Source organism: Hyperoodon ampullatus (assembly GCF_949752795.1).
Source record: "Hyperoodon ampullatus genome assembly, chromosome: 8".
Lineage (NCBI taxonomy): Eukaryota > Metazoa > Chordata > Mammalia > Artiodactyla > Ziphiidae > Hyperoodon > Hyperoodon ampullatus.
This window is the reverse complement of record NC_136921.1, coordinates 27,732,523-27,754,629: the sequence shown is the minus strand read 5'-3', so window position 1 is coordinate 27,754,629 and position 22,107 is coordinate 27,732,523. Positions and strand designations below refer to the sequence as shown.

The 22,107-nt window shown below is 40.0% G+C and overlaps 1 protein-coding gene across 5 annotated transcripts; it reads left to right on the top strand.

The window, feature by feature from the left end:
* Positions 1 to 3,350: 3,350 nt before the first annotated feature.
* Positions 3,351 to 19,498, top strand: RPE (ribulose-5-phosphate-3-epimerase; the record flags this gene model as incomplete). 5 transcript variants are annotated; one of them, XM_079710116.1, is made up of 7 exons in its annotated part: positions 3,351 to 3,461; positions 4,131 to 4,150; positions 9,653 to 9,732; positions 15,584 to 15,723; positions 16,460 to 16,594; positions 17,149 to 17,235; positions 18,799 to 19,498. In XM_079710116.1, the coding sequence occupies 7 exons, from the start codon at positions 3,351 to 3,353 to the stop codon at positions 18,919 to 18,921; spliced, it is 696 nt and encodes a 231-aa protein (XP_079566242.1). In that variant the 3' UTR covers positions 18,922 to 19,498. The 5 variants fall into 5 exon arrangements, with proteins under 5 accessions (XP_079566242.1, XP_079566240.1, XP_079566241.1 ...); XM_079710114.1 differs by having other exon boundaries at positions 4,131 to 4,165; XM_079710115.1 differs by lacking the exon at positions 4,131 to 4,150 and having other exon boundaries at positions 3,351 to 3,472.
* Between the last annotated feature and the right edge of the window lie 2,609 nt (positions 19,499 to 22,107).

The window sequence follows — 22,107 nt, the reverse complement described above, 5'->3', positions numbered from 1 at the left end:
TTTACTCAGATTCAATTAAAGCAGTTCAAATTCTGGATACAGCATTTTATACAGCAAAACATTTTACTTTCATTTTTCAGTGTTTGCTGCTTTCTGTAATTCTATTAGATAAGTTGTTTTTTTCCAAAAAGGAAACTGAGTTGTTGAGTGCATTGGGGCAAGGCACTGAGAACTACGGTGTCAAAAGGCATAAATGGGCATAGCAATGCTGGAGGAAAAAAAAATCTGTGGAGTTTCAGGGTCTGATTAGGGCCTGTTGAGTAGGCTGGAAGTAACTGATTTGCTATTTCAAGCCTCCAAGAGTACCTTAGGCAGGATGATATCTCCTCCTTCTTTAGTTATCTGTCCCTCTAGTCAATGAAAAACATTCTCCAGTCTGCTGTCCAGCTCTGAGAGTATCTGAGACAGGAATAGAGTGTATATAGGGACCTACAGGGAAGAAAGGGTCATAAATAGAATGACAGTCCAAAATAGAAATTAAATATCCTTCCTCAAGTTGTACATGAGATTAATAGCCTCCGGAATTTGCTGCTATCACACCGAGTCATGCTGTTGCCCTGTGACCTCACACTTCCAATTCCACGGCCTTGTCTTGGCAGTGAATAGAAAGTCCCACCTCCTCATTTACTTCAGTGGGTCCTAACTGCAGCATTTCAGAAACAAAGTTCGGTTTGACACTCAGGAGAATAAAAACAAGTTTAGGGCAGAATGTATCTGGAAAAACTTAAGACAAATTTTCTTATGTTATTTTAGGATCATTTAGGATTACAGATCAATGTACCTCCATATTTTTCAAAAGTCACTGTGACTGCAGGATGAAAATCCTTTATTAGCCATTTTATAGGTAAAAACAAAAGATTGACTACACAGCCAACGTCCCTCAGATGACTATAAAGTTTGTTATGAATACTGAATGACCAAAGAGCATGGAAAAAATGCATATGAATAAATACTGAAATGTTTATGAAAGATATTTATGAAAGATAAGACTTCTGTGTTTGAATATGCACATATAATAAAATAAATCTAAAAACATTTAAGATGCCTGATTGAGTTTTGTTTCTCATTTTTCAACGTAGGGAATAGGTTAACTCATTCAGGAAAGTGTTCATTTTAGATCCCTGGGATGTGCTTTTGTTTTGGATCACTGGAGCTCGCTTTGACATCTCTCCTCAACCCTCATAGTCCAGCCTGAGGTCACCCTTCAATTGGACACCTCCAATTCCTTCCTCCTATTCCAAATGAGCTCCATTCTACTCACGCTTTCCTTCCCTAACTTTCAAAATAAAGCAGAATGGGCATATTGGGAGACAAGTTCCCCAGTGTGACTTCTCTGCCCAGGTATGACCATCTGGAATGACTGGTAGATTTCCCGGAAGGAATGTTAAGGACCAGGTTATGCGCTGAATGTGGCCAGAACCACTATGGAATACACGTTTACCACCAGTTCTTTTATACAAAGTGCTCTATCCTTACCCTCTAAGTTATGCTCTTGCTAAATCTCTTTTTTTTTTTTTTCTTTCCCTCCCGTGAATTTGTTACCTGAAAAACTGTGTTCCCCTCTTGGTGGGAGTCGACCCAAAAGACACAACCAAGCCAAAGATCCGGAGAAGGACCTGCTACTTGCAGCAAGAAAGGAGAACACGGGGGATCTCTCCCAAAGCAGTGTCTTCCCAACAGCAAAATTGGGTAAGTTTTATGCTAAGGGTACATGCGTATTGGTGAAGGGGCTTGGGCTGTGGACAGAGTCCAAGATTTAGTGGATTGAAGTCATGAGGGTCAGAAAAGGTCAACATATCATCTCTTAAGTTCCTGTTGATCTGGTGGTTGAGGCTTTAGGCTAATCATTTCCATTGAAAAGAACTGGTTGAATTTACAACTGATACACTATCTTCGTAATTGTTACTTCTCTTGCCTGATAACAGGCATTTGTTTCTGCATTCTTTGTCCCCTTAAGATCATTAATTACTATACAAAAGAATCTGAAAAAGAATACATATATGTATATATACACCCGAATATAGAACTATATATAACTATATAACCATATAACTATATATATATACATATAACTGAATCACTTTGCTGTACACCAGGAAGTAACACAACACTGTAAGTGAACTATACTTCAATAAAAAAAAAAATGACCACCTATAGGACAAAATCACTTTCTTCTTCCTTAACAAAGACATCTCCATAGCTTATACCTTTTCTTACCCCAATACATAGCACATTTCTATTATTATATCTGGTACCTTTAACCACATATATTACATAGAATTCTCAATCCTTTGAAATTTTAATTTTTAAATGAAAATAAAGAAGTGAATATTGATCATTGTGAACTGTAAAAAAAAAAAAAAAGAAAAGAAAGAAAAATTAATTACTGAGACCTGTTCAAGGGCAAACATTGTGGCCGGGCTTAGATGACAAAATAGCTTAGGCCAAAAATGCCTTCTCTTATGTCAAGAAAGCCATGCCTGGTTTTCTTTCTCCAGAGACCCCTCCTCCCCTACCTTATCTGCTTAAAGTTTTACTAGTTATTTTCCCCACCCAATGATCCTAGACACATTTGGCAAAGAAATAGCCACTCTTACCCTGTTCTGGATTTTGTCTTAACAGTAAATAAATGTATTGCAATTTGTCAATAAGCATTCCTGTGAGAGAAGGTAAGAAGGATGAGGGCCAGAAGCAGAGGAGAGTAATAATAACCACCACCATTTTATACTGAGTACCAGGCATCCGGTCCTGGGCACAGACTTGGATTCACAAATCTTAAACGTTGAGCATTGTCTTAATAGATGAGAAAATTGGAGGCAGGGAGAAGTGACTTGCCAGGTCACCCAGCTAGTATCTGGTAGAGCCAGGATTCCGCCCTAAATCAGACTCCCACCGCTCTTGAGAGGGATTCAAAGAGAAATAGGGAGAAGGGTGTTTTTTTTGTTGTTCTTGGACAAGTACAGGGACGGAGAGGAAAGGAACGCATATGCAAACGATGGAGAAACAAAAAAGTGATAAGGGGGCAAGAGCTGAGAGGGAACTGCCCGGGAAGTAAAACTAAAAAAGATTAAGAAACTCCTCAGAGGACTGGGAGACCGGCAAGGCTTGTTTTAAAAACAAAGGTCAGAGGAAGGAGGAAGGTGCCTCACGGCGAGGCCCCGCCCCTAAGCCCTTAGAGTGGCACCCCTTCCGCTAGGGGAGGCGGGACTTCCCCCCTCAAGGCAGCTGCTGCCGGTGGAGTCCGGAAGACTCTACTGGGAAGAGGCGGGGCCAAAACTGTGCGGCCAATCGGGGCGCGACGCCTTCGTCTTGCCGGGGATCTCGCTGGGTAACTTGCTTCAGACAGCACCATGGCGTCCGGCTGCAAGATTGGCCCGTCCATCCTCAACAGCGACCTGGCCAGTTTAGGGGCGGAGTGCGTTCGGATGCTGGACTCTGGGGCCGATTATCTGCACCTGGATGTAATGGACGGGTAACTCTCCGCGGGGCTCGTGTCTGGGTTGCCGCGCGGGGCGGGATAGGCGCACCTTTATTGAGTGCCTGTTGGGTGCACGGCGTCCCTGTACCGCGGAGCGCCTCGCTCTGAACGCGGTACTGAGAAGGGGCCTGCGGTGGGAGCCCTGGAGGCCCTGCTTGGAGGGGACCTGAGTCGGCATCCTGGGCTGCGACCGCGTCCCAAACCTCAACCATCTCCCCTCCCCCCACGTAACGTGTGGTCTTCTAGCACTTAGCGCCTGGAAGCGACCTTAAATCTCTAGGATCCGTCTCATTTTCAGTTGGAGAAACTGAGGCCCAAGGGGATAGGCATGACTTGCCCAAGCTCATATAGCTAGTTAGTGGCAAAGCTGGGGAGAAAGACTTGTGTAAGGATGACGAGCTTGGCACCTGGAGTGAGAACGCCCGGCTTCTGCCACTTGCTGGGTTACTTGGGACAAGCCATTTAACCTCATTGAGCTTCAGTTTCATTATGTGAAAAATGGGAGTAATAACACTACAGATTCGGCATCTTTGGAAGATGAAATGACCTCATACACGTAGTTTACAGTGCCTGGCATATAGTAAATTCTCTGTAATTGTTAGTTGTTGTATCATTGTTCAAATTATGATTTTCCTGTCTATTTTCTCTTCAGGCACCCTGCTCTTCAGGGAGGTCAGTTTTTTGTAAGTAATTTTTAAGCACTGTAGTTACAGCCCATAATCAATATTGTTTGAAATCAGAATGATGCTAGTTTCTTAAGTTGGTTATAAAATGAGGAAAAATCGTAGAACAGTTAAGACTCTCTCAACGTTACACACATTGTGACAGAGTTGCAGCTTGGATCTTGGGTTTGCCAAGTGGTTCTCCGAGCCCCACTGATCACAGGCCATAAGATCAAAACAGCCATTACCTTGGCTTGGGGTAGAAAAGTAAATTTATTGGAAATAGGTAAAATCTCTGTGTACTCTCAGGCAAATCTGCCAATTCATGTTTTTTACGAAAGATGACCAGTCACTTCCTTGTCTTTTTAATGTCACTCCTCTTATGACAGCTTTGTCTTCTTTGTTCTGGCTGGTTAAATCTGCTGTTTCTCTTTTGTATTCCACTCAGTTACCTGAACACCGTGCCTAACTGATAATGGCAAAGAAGATGAGTAAATATTACCTCTTACAGAACCTTGATTTTTAGTTTGGTATCACATACATTTCTACTTCTGTATATTTTTTGGATACCTTTGCTTGAAAGCCCAGAACTTTCACAGGTAATATTACTGGAGTGTGTACCTCACAGATGGGTAGCTACATTTTTGTGTCTGAGACACAAAATGAGACAAAATTTTGTTTCTGAGACACTTGAGGGTCTCAGGATAGAACAGACTACGAGTATATGTGTGTACTGTGTTTGTCACAGCAGCTTGGTTGTAAATAAGTCTCGTCCAATGTTTGAGTGAGCGAATGGAGAAAATAATTTGTTCCAGTTTACCAATCAGAATATCAATGACAACAACAATAGGTAATATTTACAAGCACTTGACTATTTCTGGTCTGATACTTTTTGTGAATTATTTCACACGACACTATGAGCTTGGTGCTGTTATTGGCATCAACAGAAAGAGATTAAAGTCACCTCATAGCTAAGAAATGGCGGAGCCAGGATTGGAAGTATGCAGCAGCTTGTTTTGTCTCTGAAACTGTCTTCTGTGGGTATTAGGCTTACAGAGAATGATTAAGATATTCTCTGTTTTCAACGAACGACTATATTTTTTGATATTTATTTCATATCTCTCCTGCTGCACCGGAAGCTCCCTGAAAGCAGAGACTGTTTCTTTGGCTCACCTCTGTGTTCTCTGCAGGAAAAGCACCATGGCAAGCTTCATTATAATTGGGTGGATGAATGGCTTTATCATAAGGGAGGGATCTCTAAGGAATCTCTTTGGACCCTCCCAGCCCTATGGCAGACCCTGAGCTTTTGAAGATAAAGTGTTTGTTTTTTATTGACTCCTTTCCCCCTTTAACAGGAAACATCTTGGTTTGAAAAAACTAAATTCTGCATACACCATTTTAAAAACCCTTTCTCTGTTAAGCTTCACAACCTTCTGAGCTAAGAGCTATTTTTATTCCCCTTTTGCAAAGGAGGAAGCCAGACTGGGGAGGTTCAGCCCCTTCCCAGTGACCCACCAAAGAGGCAGAGCCTGGCTGAGCTGCAGTGCCTCCGAGGCCCAGGGTATGAAAGGGGGGCTGGGGACTCCCTTTCCCAAGGCAGCCAGCCCCAGTTTACCTTCCCTCCAGGTAGTGCCCCCATGCTTCTTTTCCTGGTCCCCTGAAAAATCTCCAGCATTACACTGAGCTTGCATGCCCTTGTTTTCTGGTCCCCTCTCTTCCCTTGAAGCCCACACTTCTGATTAAATCTGAACGTCTTCATTTTGAAATTCAGGAACAAGTTCTGGAAACACTGGTGGGTGGAGCACTAGTATGGTTGGATATTTGAAATAAAGGACAAGTGGATTTTCTGGAAAAGAAAATTGGAAAGCATGTAAATATAAATGTGTCATGACAGTGACTGGAAATGTGTTGGTCGTAAGTGTAGGAACTGAGCAGATATTCAGTTTCTATATTAGGAAGATTTAGAAACCAGGGAGATTTCACGTTACTACTAGACCTGGCTGACTTCAGTACTGGGCCCACAGTGTCACAAGGCCACCATTAGCCGGGCCAGATGTTCATTTTTCCCGTCTCCATCTGCCATCTCACTCCTCCATGTTACCTGCCAGCCTACCCCCCACTGTAGGCATAGGTGTGATTCCTTACTCACAGGAAGTGTTGTTTGGTTACAGTCTTGCTGAATTTTATATCAGCCTTGATCTTCCTCTTTGCCTTGTTGGGAGATCTGGTAAAGGTTTGCTTTGTGTGAAAATGTGATGGGGGATCAAAATAATCGGATCCCTTATTCCGACATTCTAAGTGATTATAGCTTAATCTCGTAAGTTCTTTGTGAGAAAAGGACACTTTTTAATTGTATTTTAATTTTGGCAGTCTTTACTCCAAAATGGCATTATAGCTTCTGTTTCCCAGTGAAGTAAAAGTGTATTTGTTTTATTCTCATATTTTCTCAAGATGTGGTTATTGTGTTTATTTTCATGATAAACGAAGCCTAAGGTTGAGACAACAAAAATACTTCTGAGGGCACACAGAAAAAACAGTGAATGAAATCCAGATATTTCAATCTCAGATTTGTGTAGTATTCAGTAGTCCTTGCTGCCTGCTTATGTGACTCTTACCTCCAAGTTCTAAGTAAACATAAAAAGCATCTTATCCATAACCCTGGCAGTTACTGCCCTTAGGCAAATGGTAGAATGATTTCCAAAATACTAGAAATCCAACCTCCAAGGACCAGGGTGCTGGAGAGTAAAAGTGTCTGTACCCATCCACCGTACCCATCCCTCTCAGGTGTGTCCTGACCTCTCTGTCTTAAGGCTCTCCTCCTCCCTTGGACTTTCTTCTTCTGTTAGTTATTAGCTGTCAGTGGAGGAGCAGACAAGCCTGGTAGCTAAGAGCCTGAACTTTGGAGCTAGATTGTCTGTGTTTAACTCCTGCCTCCAGCACTTACTGGTTCTGTGAGCTTGGGCCTCTTATTTTCTCATCTGTAAAATACAGGTAATAGTGGTACCTGTCTCACTGAATTGTTGAGAGGGTTGGTTGGTTGCTTTTGGTTTTGTTTTTTGGCTGCGCAGCACGTAGGATCTTAGTTCCCTGACCAGGGATCGAACCCGCATCCTTTGCATTGGAAGCGCGGAGTCTTAACCACTGGATTGCCCGGGAAGTCCCTGTTGTGAGGTTTTAATGAGTTAATATATTGGAATGGTTTAGAATGGTGCTTGGCCTGTATATGTTTTAATTTTTTTTTTTTTTTTTTTTTTTTTTGCGGTACGCGGGCCTCTCACTGCTGTGGCCTCTCCCGTTGTGGAGCACAGGCTCCGGACGCGCAGGCTCAGCGGCCATGGCTCACGGGCCCAGCCGCTCCACGGCATGTGGGATCTTCCCGGACCGGGGCACGAACCCGTGTCCCCTGCATCGGCAGGCGGTCTCTCAACCACCGCTCCACCAGGGAAGCCCTGTTTTAATTTTTTATTAACACTCCTTCTGCCTGCCTGTCATCTTAAGCTCAAGACTTTGGACATGGTTTATTCTCTCTCTTCAGCCTTTCCCCTCCCCCACATCTTATCACTTAGGAGATCCGATCACCTGCTCTCCTTGTTTCCATTCCTACTGTTTCTTGCCATTTAGCAGCACCTCTTGCCTCTCTTCTTCCAATTTACTGCCCAGTCTGTCTGCCTACTGTATTATTTCCATCTTATTTTTCATTTGTGTCTCTCTTTTAAAATCTCACTTGATCAGGATAAAGTCAAAACAGTGAGCCTGGCATCTGATGCACTTCATGTGACACAGTCTGCCTCCTGCCTTTTTCATACCAGCCAGGGTGGGCAATGCCATCTCCCCCTTCTTTGAATTTAACTTAGTTATTTCTGCCTTTGCTTCATTTCCTTCCCCATTTTTACAAATTCTATTTGTTCTGTAAATCTCACGATCTTACCCCTTTTTAAAAAGTGCTATTCTACTTGCCTCTGGAACTATTTTAACTGAATATTGCCTACTTGTTATTATGTAGCTTTTCTTAACAGTCCTCATACAGGGTAATGCCTACTACTTTAACAGAGAAAGCCCAGACTTCAGTGGCTTAATGTTATAAAGCTTCTCATTCATGTAATAGTTTGGTGTGAAATGTCTATCCATGCAGAAATTGAGGGACCTAGTCCCCTTCCATCCTGTGGCTCTGCCGTTCCTTAAGGGCCTCTACTGGCAGAAGGATAAAGTGAGAGCAGAACAGGAAAACTACCCAACCTCCTGGGCTCTGCAGTGGCGCACATCACTTAAACTCACAGTCCATTGATGAGAACTAGTTACGTGGGCCACTCGATGTAAAGGGAGTTGGGAAGTGTGGTCCTCGGCTGAGCTGGCTTCCTACCAACAACTGTGCTGTAACAGTCAGTCATGAATTCTGGTGAGTCATTAGCCATCTCTTACCAGTGAGACTGTAAACTTTTCTGGGGTGAGCAGGAACACTCACATATTTCTTTTTCTTTTTTTTTTTTTTTTAATATTTATTTATTTATTTTTTTGGTTGCACTGGGTCTTAGTTGCAGCAGGTGGGCTCCTTAGTTGCGTCTCATGGGCTTCTTTGTTGTGGCATGCGAACTCTTAGTTGCAGCATGCATGTGGGATCTAGTTCCCTGACCAGGGACCGAACCCAGGCCCTCTGCATTGGGGGCGTGGAGTCCTATCCACTGCGCCACCTGGGATGTCCCTCACATATTTCTTTATAAAATACAATACTCTCTGAAGCCCTCAGCCTGGGACTTACATATAGGAGGTTTTTTTAAATATTGAAGTGAGCTGGTGGTAGAACAAAAGGACTAACCAGAGTAGGATAATGGTTAACTGCTTTGGGTCTGATATCAGAAGCCTTAATTTGAATCCTGCCCCAACAAATTATTAGCTGGATGACTTAAAGAAGTTATGTCTCCTGGGCTCTTCAAATGGGGATAATAACAGCATATACTTCATAGGGCTGTTGTGAAGATGAAATGAATTAAGGTACAATATCTGGTATGTTGTAAACTCTCAGTAAGTGGTGGTTATTAGTATACGTTAAGTGTCTTTATTGATAATCTTTAAGAAAGTTTTGATAAACTGTCATTTTGTGCCCTGTGATAGAGGTGGATTAGAAGTAGCCACAGGCAGCCTGTGATGGGTTGATTTGAGACCCATATCAGAGTCCTGAACTTCCTAACTAGTGTGTGACTTGGGCAAGTCATATAACTTTTGGGGTTTTGGTTTTGTCATCCTTGCATTTCTACTTGTCAGGGGTTTTGAATTACAGAGTTAAATAGAGTAAATCATGTGACATTATTATGATTTGCTGAAATATCAAGGAGATAACTGCTCTGTAAAACTGAAATTATACAGATATTTTTAGTGTTGTTTAATACTGATGATGTTATTGAAAAATAATTGCAATCACAGATAGTCTCCTGTACTCCCATCAGAATACATATTGAGAAAAATACAGAAACTGAATCGAAAACATTTTCAGAGCAAGATTTTGTTTGTCTTGTAGGCATTTTGTTCCCAACATCACCTTTGGTCACCCTGTGGTAGAAAGCCTCCGAAAGCAGCTAGGCCAGGACCCTTTCTTTGGTAAGTGGGTGTTACAGCGTCTGAAGCTGGATGTGTTTGCTCAAGTAAAGGGAAAAGTAGCTGGTTGATTTCTCAACCTCCAGTTTCATCTTGTACCCTTTTCCCTCCTCCCTGTGCTGGGGTTTCATTGACTGCCTGTAAGAAGCCAAACTCTTACCCGCTTTAGGGCCTGGGCACTTTGGCTCATCTCTTTGCCTAGAAGAAAGCTGTGTTCTCTTGACCAGTGCTGCCTCATCTTTCCACCTCAGATCCTTTGTTGTTTCTTCAGAGAGCCCTGTCTTAAATTAACCTTTTCCCCGATACATCACCTTGTTGATTTTCTTAGAATTTCTTTCAATCTGAGATTACTTTTATCAGACTCTAAACTCCTTAAGGGCAGGATTTCATCGACTTAGTTTGCTGCAGTTTTCCTAGAGCTTAGCATAGACACAGCTGGGGCTCAATGTAATTGTTAAATGAATTTATGAATTGATTGACTTATGGTCTATATTTGAAGCCAATTCATGGAAATTGGAACTTTCTACAAGTGGGGTCTCTGTATGCTTCACTCCAACATTGTAGGATAATGTGAATTAAGGATTTTTAAGATCAGTGACCTAGAAGTTACTTTTTGTGGAATATAGATTCAGTCCACATATCCTTGTTGCTGCTGCTGCTGCTGTTTTAAACTAAGTTAGCAGTGACTCACTTGCCAGATCTCTAGTAATAAGACATTTGGTGAGTTCTTGTAAATATGTGTTTTTATGTAGCTCATTACATAAATTTAGTAAAACTTAGATTTTTTAATTGGAATATTGTGGGCTACTTTTTAAATTTTTTTTAATAAATTTATTTATTTTATTTTATTTTTTTGGCTGCGTTGGGTCTCTTGCTGCGCAGACTTTCTCTAGTTGCAGTAAGCGGGGGCTACTCTTCGTTCTGGTGCGCGGGCTTCTCATTGTGGTGGCTTCTCTTGTTGCGGAGCACGGGCTCTAGGCATGCAGGCTTCAGTAGTTGTGGCACACAGGCTCAGTAGTTGTGGCTCATAGGCTCTAGAGCGTAGGCTTAGTAGGTGTGCCCCATGGGCTTAGTTGCTCCTTGGCATGTGGTATCTTCCCAGACCAGGGATCGAACCCCTGTCCCTGGTTCGATTGGCAGGCGGATTCTTAACCACTGCACCACCAGGGAAGTCCCTGTGGGCCAGTTTTATGAAGGTATGGTAGCCACTAGCCACATGTAGCTATTTAAATTAGTTAAAATTAAATAAAATTAAAACTAGTTTCTTAGTGGCATTAACCACATTGCAAGTGCTCAGTAGCCACGTGTGGCTTGTGACTACTGTACCGTCCAGTGCAGTTATGGAACACTGCAAGCATCGCAGGAGGCTGTTAGAGCCTCTGTAGGCTCCATCCACTTCGAATGTACCAAAGGAAATGTACATTATCACCTAATTCATGTGGCATGAGGGAAACAATGTTCCACCAACATGTTCACTATTTTGAAATTTCCAAATAATGGAATATAATCCTCTTGATATCTGAACTTTTTTTTTTAACTACATTTTGGAAAATGAATTTTCCAGGGTAAATTCGTTCTTACGACTGCCAGAGTTGGATGAAATAAGTAGCATTCTTTGCCCCCCCACCTTCCCTGGCTTGTATAGTGACCACAGAATTCCCCACTGTGGCTTTGTGTGGATTGAAAATATGTATGTATTTTTCCGTTTCTCTCCCTTTTAGTTCGTCTCCAAGTGTTACTTCTCACTGCTGTTTGACTCCCCTCCTATCTCTATCTGTGCCTCTTCTCTTACCAACTCAACTGCCACCACCCCACACAATCTGCTTTTCCTTTCTGTTTTTAGTTTGTTATTTGCTGGTAAACTTGCTAATCAGTCTTTCCAGAGGTGAATCTCAAGTAAAGATGAATGGACTTAATATGCTTTAGTGTTTGGGTTTTTTTTTTTTGCTGTACACGGGCCTCTCACTGTTGTGGCCTCTCCTGTTGCGGAGCACAGGCTCTGGACGCGCAGGCTCAGCGGCCATGGCTCATGGGCCCAGCCGCTCCGCGGCATGTGGAATCTTCCTGGACCGGGGACACGAACCCGCGTCCCCTGCATCGGCAGGCAGACTCTCAACCACTGCGCCACCAGGGAAGCCCTAGTGTTTGGGTTTTGGAACCTTTGTTTTTTATATTATATGTTTTTGTTTGTTTAATTCTTGGATACTGGTTGTTGGATAATTGATACATGATATATCCTAGGGGTTAGATCTCAAGTTTTATGTATAACTGCTAAAGCTTTTAACTCTTCAATCTCAGTATTGAGTAGAATTTACCATGTAAGAAGTAAAGTGGTAGGGAAAAGTCATTTTTGTTCTTAGCTAAATCACTGGTCTTCAAGTATGGTCTGAGGACCCGTGGGAGTCCTTTTCAGATGGTCCATGACATCAAAACTATTTGTAGTTTGATTTGTAAATTACTTGTACTGATATTATTTTCCATTATTTATGCTGATGGTGCAAAAGCAGTGGTGAATTTCTGCTGATGCCTTAGCCTGAGACAAGGCAGTGATACTGAACTATACAGGTAGTCGCGATATTCTTATTTGCCATACATTCATAGAATCCTTTGTAACAAGTATCCTTGATGAATTGGTACAAGTGATTGATTTAGTAAATCTTGATCCTTGAGTGCATGTCTTATTAGGATTTTGTGTGACAAAGTGGAAAGAAAGTACATATAAAGCACTTCTATTAAATCCTGGAGGATGATAGTTTCCTTGAAGAAGACCACTTGTGCCATTGTTTTAAGCTGTGAACTGAAAGTGCTAGTCATGAATACCATTTTCCCTTGAAAGAACAACTGACAGATGAACTGTGGTTATCAGACTTGGATATTTTACTGACATTTTCTTTAAAATTAACTAAGTGAACCTGTCACTTCAAGGAAAGTGGCTCATCAGTTTTCATTGCCACTGATAAAGTTAGAGTTTGCAAGTGAAAGTTGGAATTTTAGAAACTTATATCTGCCTCTTTCAGCTTGACAGCTTCCCAGTACTCACAGCTTTTCTGACCAGATCTGTAATATCATTAACAGATGCGGGGTTTGGATAGTATATAATGAAATGTGTCACTATTTGGAAGATCTGTGTAACTCAGTGAACCAATAGTACTTAAAAGAGCCATTCAAAATGTAGACTAATGGGTTTGAGTGTAACAAAGTACAAAAAGGTCACTGGTGGGGTTTATGGATTCCACGTTGCCACTAACCTTTCTAAAAAAAGTACCACTTGTTGAGTTTTGGGGTAGAAATAGAATATCCACACTTGAGTGAAAAGGCTGTGGATGTAGGTACTCCTCCCTTTTCTATGCACTTTTTTCCCTTCATATAAAACAACAGATTGCAGGAGATTGAATGCAGAGCAGGTGTGAGAATATAGATGTCTTCTCTTAAGGCAGACATTAGCAACTCGCAAAAATGTAAAACAGTGCCACTCTTACATTAACGTGTAATGGATTTATTTTTATTATCATTATTATTTTTTAATGAATTAATAAGTAGACTTTAAAATTTTTTTAGTTTGCATTTCTAATACATTAAATATTGATAAATGTAACCCACATCAACAATATTTTGGGGGGAGGGCTTCAGTAATTTTTAAGAATGCAGAGGGAGTCTGATAATAGAACATTTGAGAACTGTATCTTAATTATAGGCAGATTAGCTGAGCCATCAATTCCCCAAATACTAGAGGATGTGCAGTGAGGGTTGCTAGTAGTGACTACGTGCCAGAGATTGAACAGGGATGACGTAGCAGTCTGGTAACTTAGGGAAGAGTAAACTTGATCTTTTAAACCAGATTGAATTTTTTTTTTCTTGTTTATAATACGAAGGGGAAAAAACACCAAATTGAGTTTATCTTTTAAAGACAAGATTTTGCCTATTAAAATATGTTCTATTTTTGTTACTTTTATTAGTTTAGAAATATAAATGTTAGTCTTGGCTTCATTAATCACGCTGTATACTCTGTTTTCCTGACATTTTCAAAGCCTTGTTCCTTTTTATAATCTTAGTTACTGAGTTCTGGAATACTAGAATTTTTTTCTTTAATATAGCTTTGCTGTATCAGCAATGTGCTCCCTCTAACAAAAGAAAAAGCTCAAAACTCTCCTCACTGCCATCTGTCTGGTGGAGGAGTGTTTACTGCTTTCTTCTTCCCAGCGTTATTTCTTGTTTTCACTTCTTTTAAGCTGCCCTCTCCTTCTCATGAAATGCTATTATGTTTTAAGTCAAGATCTTTAAGAAGGCCATGCTCATTTCTTCCCAAACATATACTCATATGATTTGAGCTTTAGGATCAGGACACGTGGCAGGCTTCTCAGGTTAACGTGTTCTTCCCTCTCAGTCTGTTCCTTTTCTTGCAGTTGTCTGCCTCTCAGTTGATGGCACTTCTCTTCTAGCTCCTCAGGCCAAATCGTTGCACCATCTGACTCTCCTCTCACTCTGCACTTCTTTTTATTTTTTTTTAAAAACATCTTTATTGGAGAGTAATTGCTTTACAATGGTGTGTTAGTTTCTGCTGTATAACAAAGTGAATCAGCCATATGCATACATATATCCCCATATCCCCTCCCTCTTGTGTCTCCCTCCCACCCTCCCTACACCACCCCTCTAGGTGGTCACAAAGCACAGAGCTGATCTCCCTGTGCTATGCAGCTGCTTCCCATTAGCTATCTATTTTACGTGTGGTAGTGTATATATGTCCATGCCACTCTCTCACTTTGTCCCAGCTTACCCTTCCCCCTCCCTGTGTCCTCAAGTCCATTCTCTACGTCTGCATCTTTATTCCTGTCCTGCCCCTAGGTTCTTCAGAACCTTTTTGTTTTTTTTTTTTTAGATTCCATATATATGTGTTAACATATGGTATTTGTTTTTCTCTTTCTGACTTACTTCACTCTGTATGACAGACTCTAGGTCCATCCACCTCACTACAAATAACTCAGTTTCGTTCCTTTTTATGGCTCAGTGATATTCCATTGTATATATGAGCCACATCTTCTTTATCCATTCATCTGTCAACGAACACTTTCACTCTGCACTTCTGACCCACAGCAGCCCCTGTTGTCCCTGCCTCCCGAACATACCCAGAATCCCTACCATTGCTCACCATCCTCAATTGCTGGGGTTTTTGCCTTGGCCTTCTAAGTCGGATCTTGTCACTTGACTCAAAATCCTGTAGTGTTTGTTTCACGTCATTCAGAATAAAACCTGGTGGGCTGCAGAGCTCTGTCCTTTCAGCCAGTGCACCCCCGGCCGCAGCCACACTGGCCTTATTTACTACCAACCTAGTGTGCGTTGTCTTCACTCCTTTTATTTGTCTCTCCCACTAAGAATGTAATCCCTGTGACAGCAGAGATTTTTGTCTGTTGTTTGCTGTACCCCTGTGGCCTAGAAAAGTTAATGGTGTGGCAAGTGCTCAATAAAATATTGGTGGGGAGAAGCACTTAATTTAGCTTCTTATTTTATAAACGAGGAAGCCAGTCCACATAGGTAACACGACTTCTTTAAGTTTCTTAGAATGGGATTTCCTGGCCCTGGACCTAGGTTTCCTGGTATCTAGTTATTTTCATAAACTGCGCCATATGCTTTTTGTGGAAAAATGGGGTTTGTTTTGGTAAATGAGTTTAACCAAAGCCTTATCTTCAGGGTGAAGGGAGGTTATCTATACAGAAGTGTAACTTCTGTATATTTAACAATTACCATGATACCAGAAGAGTTCATATCTGAAACAGCAAAAACTCCAGGCTGGCTTCAATAATATAAGCCAGCTATTTTCCTTATAGTAATACTTAGGGGATACGTCTTTTTTTTCCAGACATGCATATGATGGTGTCCAGGCCGGAACAGTGGGTAAAACCAATGGCTGTAGCAGGAGCCAATCAATATACTTTTCATCTCGAGGCTACCGAGAACCCGGGGGCTTTGATCAAAGACATTCGGGAGAATGGAATGAAGGTGAGAGCTCAACAGTGATGGTAATGTTTTTCTTTTAAAAATAAATTTATTTATTTATTTATTTTTAGCTGTGTTGGGTCTTCGTTGCTGTGCGTGGGCTTTCTCTACTTGTGGCGAGCAGGGGCTACTCTTCATTGTGGTGCACGGGCTTCTCATTGCCGTGGCTTCTGTTGTTGCAGAACACAGGCATGCGGGCTCACTCATTGTAGCTCGTGGGCTCTAGAGCGCAGGCTCAGTAGTTGTGGCGCATGGGCTTGGTTGCTCCGAGGCATGTGGGATCTTCCCGGACCAGGGCTCAAACCTGTGTCCCCTGCATCGGCAGGTGGATTCTTAACCACTGTGCCACCAGGGAAGCCCAATGGTAACGTTTTATACTATTTATTCTCAGAGTTGGGAAGATTTGGTGGAAGACCTGAAATGATAGGTGGAGAAGACTGGACTTAGGCAGCTATTCGTCAGGTTTGAAGATAGAGTTTAAGTATAACTTGTTTGTCAGATAAGATTAATACATTCCACTAATGTTTTCTGAAAGTTTCTACCTTTTAGAAACATTTACTTTTGACAGTCTTGTTGACTTTTTTTAAAAAAGTAATTACAGTCTGCACAGTTTATGTATTCCATTTATGTATGTATTCTATACTTTAAGAATAGACCTTTCTACTGGGCCTGCTATGCAACAGTAATGTAATACGGAAATAATTATTGATGTGATATAGCAAATTTGTCTCTGTTACAGGTTGGCCTTGCTATCAAACCAGGAACTACAGTTGAGTATTTGGCACCATGGGCTCATCAGATAGATATGGCCTTGGTTATGACAGTGGAACCTGGGTTTGGAGGGCAGAAATTCATGGAAGATATGATGCCAAAGGTAAAAGAAGTATTTGGTTCTGGGGTAAGGCTTTTATTCTGTAAGTTCATTCAGTAAGCATTTATTGGACTACTTGTATGTTTAGACCTGTACTGTTCTGAAGGTGGGGAGATGAGGATGCCTATATATCATTGGAATACAGTATGAGAAATGCCCCAAGAGATTTACGTTTGTAGATCATAAAAGATACTACATCTTAGTCTTGAAAATTTTTTTCAAAACTGTTACCTCTGTAACCTTGAGATCTCTTGGGAGTTTTCATTGAATATTGAGGGTTTTGTCTTTGTCTTGTTTCTGTGAAGTATATTTTCTGCAAAGCCATGACAAATTGAATGCCATTTGCCAAATAGAACAAAGCTTGCTTTTATAAAACTTAGTTTGTTACAGTACATTAAAAGGTGGTTTTCCCCAATCATAATTTATATTGATATAATGTTATTGTCTGAGACATTTGGAGTCATATTTTAGTAGCTAATATCAGCTATGTGATTTTTTATTTGGTGTTTTTCCCTCTGTCTATCCACTTAGTCACTTATTTCCTTGTGTATAACTAGGTTCACTGGTTGAGGACCCAGTTCCCGTCTTTGGACATTGAGGTTGATGGTGGAGTAGGTCCTGACACCATCCATAAATGTGCAGAGGTGAGACTGCTTGGCTGCAACCAAGACCAATTTCCTATCAAATGTAATGCCAGGACGGGTCTTGTCTGCCAAAGAGACTTCCTAAATAGGCTTTCTTTCTTAGAAAAGTATTTTCTGGTTTAAATGTAAAACCAGGAAAATAAAGAGCGATAAGTGAATATTCTGAAACCACATAATCATTAAATAGTAAGTCCTGGTTATCTCAGTAATGATGAAAAAATTCTTTGGAAAGGAATAAGCTGAATGCCAGCCTGTGGAATATCATTGAAACATTCCAGGGCCTTTGAGACAGTTTTCCAAAATAGGGAAAGAAAACATACCTGCTTGTAAAGGGGAAAAAGAATGTTATTCTGTAGAACTTAGGTGTATTAGCTACTATTTGTCCCTTGCAAGCTACTAAATCTGTCCCTCTATAGAAGTGGGATGACTTTTTTTTTCCAAGTGGCTAGCTAGGCTGAGTTAGGCTCCTGAACTCCGTAAGAGGATACCAGCCCTCCCTGTAGCATTGCAGGTGATTAAAGTTTATGTGACCTGCTTTTATTAAACAGCATGGTCTAATCTGCACTTTCAGTGTTTTGTATAAATGCCACACTTTCCTGCTTGATACTTATCAGAAGCTTGACTGTGATCAATAGGGAGGAGGTGCTGGCCAGACGATTAGTGAGCATGTATCCTTTGACCCCTTGTGGAATTCTTTTTTACTGAACTGTGCTTTGTCATTAATGCAGTTCTTGGTTACGTTATGAGACATGTTAGGTTGTAACCCTATAAAACTAGTATTTTTTCTTTTTTTATGAGGAACATTGTTAAAGGTGTAGTGTGCTGTATCATAGGGTGTGTCTGTAATTGGAGAAATTTTCCTTAGTTTCAGTGGTTCTCCCAACAGTCCTCCCTTTCTTTTAGCTCTGAATGACATAATAGATTGGATTTCCCTCCTTGAGGCAAATCCTAGGAATCTCAGAGATAAATTTGGACTCATCTTACTTGGTTTTACTCTGACTTCTTTGCTTTCATATTGAAAAACATCTTGAAAATCTTTTTGAAGCCACCTCAAAAGCATTCTGGAATGCAGTGAAGCATATATAAGAAGTTCTATTCCTTCTGGTCTCACATGAGAAATAATTTAATGTTGCCCTGTTTTATGGATTCTTTCACATTTTAGCAATAATTGTCCTTTTAGACTACCTACCAATTCTATACATAATTCAGAGATGAAAAGGTTGATTTTTTAGGAGCTGTGAGGGATTGGTATATAGGGGAAGACCTTAATAGATTTAAGAATTAAAGGTTTATTAGCAAAGGTGCAGTGTAGTTTATTTAGAGGGGGCTACCAAAAAGTCAGTGATTTCTTAGACACATTTAAGAATAATTTCACATCCTCATTTAAGCATTTTCGCTTTTCATTGAACTAGCTGCTTAAGTATGTTCATCTTGAAGTGGCTTTTGTACAATTAAAGTGCTGACTGCCAGCTGCAAGCGTAGAAGAAACTCTAGTCCAGGAATTGTTTTAGGTTTTTCTGCATCTTCCTTTGAGGCATAACCTTAAGTGTTTACTTCTTCCAGGCAGGAGCTAACATGATTGTGTCTGGCAGTGCCATTATGAGGAGTGAAGACCCCAGATCTGTGATCAACCTGTTAAGAAATGTTTGCTCAGAAGCTGCTCAGAAACGTTCTCTCGATCGATGAAACCACAAGGAGTCCAGTGTTTCTGCTTATGAGATCTCCTTTTTATTGGAAAACAAGAATATTGACTACCAAATCGTACCAAGTTGAGGCAGTGCTGCTTTTCTGAGCAATTATTCATTCCAGTGACTAAAATCCATTTTGCAGAATGTTCCAAGAGGTTAGAAATTGGTGTGTATTACGTTTTCAGTGAGGAATTTAAAGATTAGTGTGGTAAAATACCATTTTTACTGGGAGACTTGATTTTTATAAAGAGTAAAAAATATGGCTGTATCAAGGTTATGAACAGAAATGTGTCTTAATGACTAAGGAAGGCATATTAGCTACTATGAAAAAAATTTTTTTTCTGAATTTCTAAGAAGAGTTTTCGCTTCTTGGCTTTTCTGAAAGCAAAGGAAGTCCTGTTTTTCCTGTTTCGTGTCATTTTTGATTTGTGTATTTGCATGATAACTAAGTTTGGATCTGGCTGGGATGGATGGCTCTTCTAGCTTTGAAAACATCTATTTTTTACTTTGCACCTTATATTTGATACATTAAAAAAACTGTATTATGAAGTCCAGGGATTTTCAGGTGGTCTGTTGTAAAAAGCAAGCACAAGTTTTATCAGTGTGTTTTCTTTGTTAACTTTGCTATAGCGGCAGGTTATTCAGTGGTGCTTCCCCCACCCCCTACCCACCCTCCACCAACCCCATTTCCCCTTTTTCTTAATCACACCTGCTGTTCTGAAGGACATAAAATGTTTTCCTAGCTCTATGCTAAAAGAAAAGGAAGGCCTCTATTTGGAAGTAATATTAAGTTGAATCCTGACTCTCTTCCCCTTTCTATTTGTTTGACCTTAGCAAACCAATCCAACCAACCTCTTTGAGCTGATTATTAACTGATTTATGTATTGAATGTAATCATAACAACAGTGGGGGGTTGTGTTGAGGATTAAGAGATACTATTAATTATATATGTAAATCTTCCACTACTATTCCTAGAATTGTAGGGTAGTAGAATTTGAGGATGCTCAATACAAAGTAGCTATCATTATATAAATGTATGCTTTGTAGATTATAAAGTATGTTGATGATATAATCTCATTAAACCCACAAATCAGTCCTATGAATGGTAAGACAGGTATGTTTGTCCCCATTTAAAAAATGAAGATACTAAATAAAGCTCAATAGGCTGGTACCATGGAAAGGATCCAGTAAAGAATAGTATTTCTGTACTCTTTTTACAGATGGAGCCCTTGGGAGGTGGATTAAGCAAAGGAAGCTTCTTTTACTTAACGTTCTCTTATTTCCAGTCTAGCTTTACCCTGTAGCAAAACCAGATGGCTGAGAATATTCTGCAACTATGGATTTTGACTCCAAGGATATATATTTTATTAATCCAAGAAAGACCAGGTAGGCTAATATATGGCAAGGTACAGAGTTAATCTGTAAACTAAATATTTATGATTGTGTCCCAAATTACACTTTGACAATAGATGCATATTAGCTACTTCATTCTTGTAAATAATCTTGCTGTGTAATACACATGGCAAGAGATAACAGGACCAGTGTCATTAAATATTTTTCAGGCTACTATGAGTGAGTTTTGAGAAATAAGGTTTGGAAAATAAGAATGTTAACACTTAAGCATAGAATAGAGCTTGCCTGGTTTCTTCTGTGTTACAAGGTAAAAATTTATTTCTTACTGTTTTTTTTTCTTTATTTTGGCTTAGGAAAGGCTTGTGCCACACGCATAGGTGACATTTAATCAAATCAGACAACACAAGGCATATAGAAATAACTTTAATTAAAAAAACTTACATAGAAGATTATAACATCAGTCATGACAAAAAAAATTTCAGTTTATTTGTCTGGACAACTTGGCTTTGTTCTGGCTTTTGTTTTCTTTTTTAAAATATAAATGTACAGTAAAACTACAAGCAAAATTTGTCACACTGAACTTGAAATTTTTTTCTTCTTTAAAGGGACTAGTACAATTTCTAATCCCTAACAAAAACTTAGTGTCAGATCCCCCAGATTAGGCCAGTTGGCTAGGATTGTCAGTTATATGGGTACTACAACTTGAATAAATCTTTTTTACATGAGAAAAAGTGATTCATATAAATTGTCCTGAATTTTTACATATAACAAAATGATGTAATAGTGTCAAAAGGAATTTTACTTAATGTACACTCCAGTATCCAATATTGAAGCATTAACCTTTTAAGAATTTTATTTCTCACTCTAGGATAGATGCTTATTTGAATAGAGTAAGGAATGGTAGGGAATGACCAAAATAACTAAAAGTACAGTAATATACTAACAGGAATTTCCTGTCTGTTGCTCATTTTAAGTTGGGTGTTTTCTCTTCATGAGATACATAAAATAGATAAAACTCAAGTTGAGTTTTTAAAGGTGTGATAGTTTTAAAATACAACAATATTTAACTACTTTGCTTTTCTTACTCTGTTAGGAGTGAACAGAAAATAACCTGTGTTTAACCCAACAGATATCAGTGATTTCAAATGAAGGAGTATTGTGTTATCTGGTATAGAAATTTCCATAAATAACTTCTATTGGTTAAATGTGTTTTTTAAAAAAAATTCCTTCTCCATAGTCAAGGCTTATAGATGTTCAACACCATTGGAAATCTGTGTTTCTTTATGGTTCAGCTGATATTTCATGGGGTAGTTCATACGTGCATTTTCAAGTGGAGTGGTCACTTGGCAGTGTTTTTTAAAACTACTTATATGTGTGTATATGTATGCATGTATACTCTATACACATGTATTTTATATTCTTAATATATTTCTGAGGCAATTTAAAGAATAACCACGTGTATAGAAAAAGAAGAGCTGTCATTTGATGCATAGGTATATGTGGGTGTGGGTATAAGTTGTTTAAAAATTATTATTTACCCAGTAATGTGATTTGACATCAAATTGCAGCAGTTAATTTTCTGGTGCTTGTGATCTGCATCAAACACAAATGACTAGCAATTGTCTGTAGGTGAAAAGCTAGTTACTCCTGTGGATCAGGAAGGAAAATGAGACATAACTTGCCTGTTTCATAAACAGCACAAAAGATTAATACATGCACCTGCACTACATGCTTACTCTGGAATTGTGACTGTGGAGGGGGTGGGGGAACAGGGCTTATTTTTTCTCCTGTTTTCCCATTCAGTTACATCGTTTTCTTAACCTGTTCCCTG